The sequence below is a fragment of the Nanorana parkeri genome, unplaced genomic scaffold (assembly GCF_000935625.1).
Source record: "Nanorana parkeri isolate BGI_ZX_2015 unplaced genomic scaffold, ASM93562v1 scaffold994, whole genome shotgun sequence".
Classification (NCBI taxonomy): Eukaryota; Metazoa; Chordata; class Amphibia; order Anura; family Dicroglossidae; genus Nanorana; species Nanorana parkeri.
In genome coordinates, this window is record NW_017307262.1 from 58,906 (window position 1) to 63,105 (window position 4,200).

Here is a 4,200-nt window from a genome sequence, read left to right on the forward strand (position 1 = left end):
GTGAATGGTTCTTTGTATATAGTTGAAGGAGACTTTTTGGGTCACAGTGTCTGAAGAAGGCCGCGTACAGCCGCATCCAACCATTGATTTCTATGGGCGGCTGTACGCAGCATCTGCGGCTCCCTGGTCAGGAAATGTTGGTGAAGCTGGAGAGTTGGACTTCAATTTTTTTTTTTTTTTCTGCAGTTGCGAAGGGACAGCTCATAGATCTATAAATCCCGTCCTCGGGTTGGCTCTTCATCCTGAAAAGCTTTTAAAATTTTTTTTTTCCTAAATATAACGCATTCCAGAAGAAATGTCTCTGCCGATCCTTTCATTGTGGACGCGGAGTGACCATAAATTTCCTCATTTACAGACACACAAGTCCTGCTTTGGCAGGCCGGAGCGCTATTCCCGTGCCTCATTCTCTCGCCATGATTGATGGGTAGACCATTTGCGCTCGGTGCTTTAGGCTCCCTAATACCTTAAAGACACGGAGAGCCGCCCCGGCAGATGGGCCAGGCCATAAAAGGATGGTTCGCCGGCCCAGGATACACAAGCCAGGGAAGATAGACAAGTAACGTTTTATGGAATTAACTGCAAAAAGAAGCACGCCTCTCCATTAAAGCAGAACTCCGGTTAAAAATGCTATTAACTGCAAGGGCTAAGTGCTTGTTTTTGCCTAGGGGCATACTCACCCAATCTTTGAACCCGGCTTGCTCTTAGTCCAGTCCCAAGAGCCTCTCTCCCCCTCCGCTGCAACGGTCTAAGGTCCCTGGGTCATCACATTCTATACACAGTGTATAGGACATGAGGACGCTGAGGTTCATACCATCACTCCAGCGTAGGAAGAGACGGGCCCATTCCCACCCCAATCTAAATCTAGATCCAAACTTGTTTTTGAGCCCCTGCTTTCTTTTTTTTTTTTCTTTCTTCTTCTTGTCCTGTGTCCCGATAGGGAGATTTCCCTTGACTTGGAGACACCACAGGAAGTGAGGGAAAACCGTTTCATAGTGAAACAGGCATCCCCATTGGACGATTTCCCCTCTATTTCAAATTTTTGTCCCAGTGACCCCTGACCGGTTCTAATTCTTCCCTTCCCTTGTCAAAAAACTGTTGGCTTTAGCTATACATTAAAGTGTACCTGTAATGACGTTTAGGGTAGAAAATTAGGACAAGGTACATGTACCACACCTGTGGTGTCCACCCTTAACTCTCCGTTACCTTGAGCAGCCCCACAAACCAAGGCTGAGCTCTCCACTTCAGAATGAAAGCTGGGTTTTTGGTCTCTATTGCTCCTTCACTGTGATGGGCCGTCCACTGGCCAGCAGCTTCACCTGGGGGTCCACATTAGTTTTTTTTTTTAAATGGCAGTGCTAGGTGCAACCTAATCCCCTCAACCCAGCCTCCTAGAGCTGCCCATGTAACATGCAGACTAGAAGGAGGTGCGCCATGAATAGGACAGGACTTCAGCAGATAGGAAGGTTAGGAGGAGGCGTGGCTTGAGTAGGACAGGACTTCAGCATACTGTTTTTAGTACATTTACGGAGGACCCTATGAACCTAGTTTTGTTTTTTTTTTCTTTTTTTCTCTCTCTCTTAGAGGTGAATCTGGTGCAGGAAAAACAGAGAATACCAAGAAGGTTATCCAGTATCTGGCTCATGTCGCCTCATCACACAAGGGGAAGAAAGACCACGCCATTCCTGTGAGTTGCTTGCGGGGGAAGCGCGATGTACCGCTTTCCTGACCATATGCCTCTGTCCACTCACAATCCTCGCTACTGTATTTTCAGCTAATACTCTTGCAGTGTGCCGCCGCTGTTCAGTTCTGCTGCCAAGTGGGCGGAGTCTGCTGTAGACTGTCCTGTATTCATTGTGAGACACCCAGAGGCAAGCTCCACCCACTTTTTAACCGCTTCCGGGCAGAGGAGCAGCAGTACCTGGAGGCGGTATAAGCGGGTACCTGGAGGTGGTATAAGCAGGTGCCTGGGGGCGTTATGAGCAGGTGCCTGGGGGCGTTATGAGCAGGTGCCTGGGGGCGGTATACGCAGCTGGCCTGGGGCGGTATACGCAGCTGGCTGGGGGCGGTATAAGCAGGTGCCTGGGGGCGTTATAAGCAGCTGCCTGGGGGCAGTATATGCAGGTCATGCTGATGCCACTACAGAAGTGTGGATTTTATGTTTTGAAGCAGGGGTGGGGATCCTCCTGGCCCTTCAGCTGTGGTGAAACTACAAATCCCATGAGGCATTACAAGATTCTCACAGCCACGGGCATGACTCCCAGAGGCAGATGCATTATGGGATTTGTAGTTTCACCACAGCTGGGGAGGGCCGGAGGTTCCCCCCGCCACTGTTTTAAAGAAACCCCATAAAGGTACAGCTACACTCCAAAGGGGACCTGTCTTCATGTTATGAACAAGACTATTCAGTTTATTAACTAAATAGCTGGAAATCTTCGGGTTTCTACATCTCCTTTGAGGGAAACTTGGAATGTTTCTGTGCAATGTATATGAACCTGCACTGACGCGATGTGTACACATTAGTGAATTTCTTGTCTTGTAAATAGTTTTTTTTTTTTTTACACCGGCCCTTTAACAGCCAATCTTATAATCATCATTGGCCGATGAGATCCAGTCACAATTGGGCTTATGCAAGAACGAGCCCGTCTCCCAGCTTCAGGGTGTGGATAACTGTATCCTACAACCGCATGCAGGGCCTCTGCTCTCCGAAAATATAGAATTGTTTGGGGGTTTAAAATTACTTTCTATCCAAATACTGAATATTGCGATTTGTTGCACTCCTTCCTGTCTAATGCCATCTGGTAACTGACCACTAGCCGACAAAAAATCAGGAAAGGTTCCAATGATTGTCTTTATGACCACATGGATGTACTATGTCAGTGGTGGAAACTCTTCTGCTATTGGGGGGGTGGGGGCTTTTAAGTGCAGCTCCCTGACATCACCAAAGGGCCACATATGATATTTAGCGAATATAATATTACATCAATCTTTCAGAGACTGCTGACACATGTAACAGGAGATGGTGGTCAGAGAGTGTAGACATGCTGCTAGAGGGAATGGTCAGAGAGGGTAGACGTGCTGCTAGAGGGAATGGTCAGAGAGGGTAGACGTGCTGCAGGAGGAAATGGTCAGAGAGTGTAGACACGCTGCTAGAGGAAATGGTCAGAGAGGGTAGACGTGCTGCAGGAGGAAATGGTCAGAGAGTGTAGACACGCTGCTAGAGGAAATGGTCAGAGAGTGTAGACGTGCTGCAGGAGGAAATGGTCAGAGAGTGTAGACGTGCTGCAGGAGGAAGTGGTCAGAGAGTGTAGATGTGCTGCAGGAGGAAATGGTCAGAGTGTAGAAGTGCTGCAGCAGGAAATGGTCAGAGTGTACACATGCTACAAGAGATGATTGGAGACTAGACAGGGTCACTGTCGCTGGACAGCTTGGCCTGCATGTAAAGGTGAAGAAAATTATAAAGTGTAAAATGTGTATTACCCCAATGTAATAACCCCATACAGTTACCAGAATACAACATTTTTGTTATAGTGGTCCTTCTATGAGGCTCTGTCACTTTCCCCATGGTCATGTGATCTTGGCAAGCTTAGAGGGCGGGTATGAAGGGACAGTTGTCTAGTTGCCAGTCATGTGATCTTGGCAAGCTTTGAGGGCGGGTATGAAGGGAAAGCTGTCCAGGTGCCAGTCATGTGATCTTGGAAAGCTTTGAGGGCGGGTATGAAGGGAAAGCTGTCCAGGTGCCAGTCATGTGATCTTGGAAAGCTTTGAGGGCGGGTATGAAGGGAAAGCTGGCAAGGTTGCGTCTAATTGCCTCCCGTTGAATGTATAAAGGTACTGGGGCAGAAAAGTCAGGATAGGGGGGCAATGATATGTTAGATCAGGTTGTAGCATCTGTAGACACCTCTAGATCCCCCTATTGTGAATAATTTTGAATTCTGGTAACTATATGGCAGGGGTGGGCAACCTCGGCACTCCAGCTGTTGTTGAACTACAAGTCCCATTAGGCATTGTAGAACTCCAGCAGCCGTAGGCATGACTCTGAGAGGCATAGACATGATGGGGTTTGTAGTTTCACCACAGCTGGAGTGCCATGGTTACCTCCCCCTGTATTAGAGCAAAGGTCTGCTTTAATAGACCAATGCAAAAGGCAGTGGGATGTGGAAGACAACCAATCAGAACTCTGAAATATACCAACGAAGGCCG

At 48.0% G+C, this 4,200-nt stretch overlaps 1 protein-coding gene across 1 annotated transcript in view; it reads left to right on the forward strand.

Annotated features, from left to right (window-relative positions):
- The window catches only part of MYH10 (myosin heavy chain 10), a 108,003-nt gene that overhangs the window by 55,418 nt on the left and 48,385 nt on the right, over positions 1 to 4,200 (forward strand). Inside the window, exon 6 of the mRNA XM_018566978.1 lies at positions 1,582 to 1,711. Within this exon, the coding sequence (XP_018422480.1) occupies positions 1,582 to 1,711 (130 nt within the window). The remainder of the gene's footprint in view (positions 1 to 1,581; positions 1,712 to 4,200) is intronic.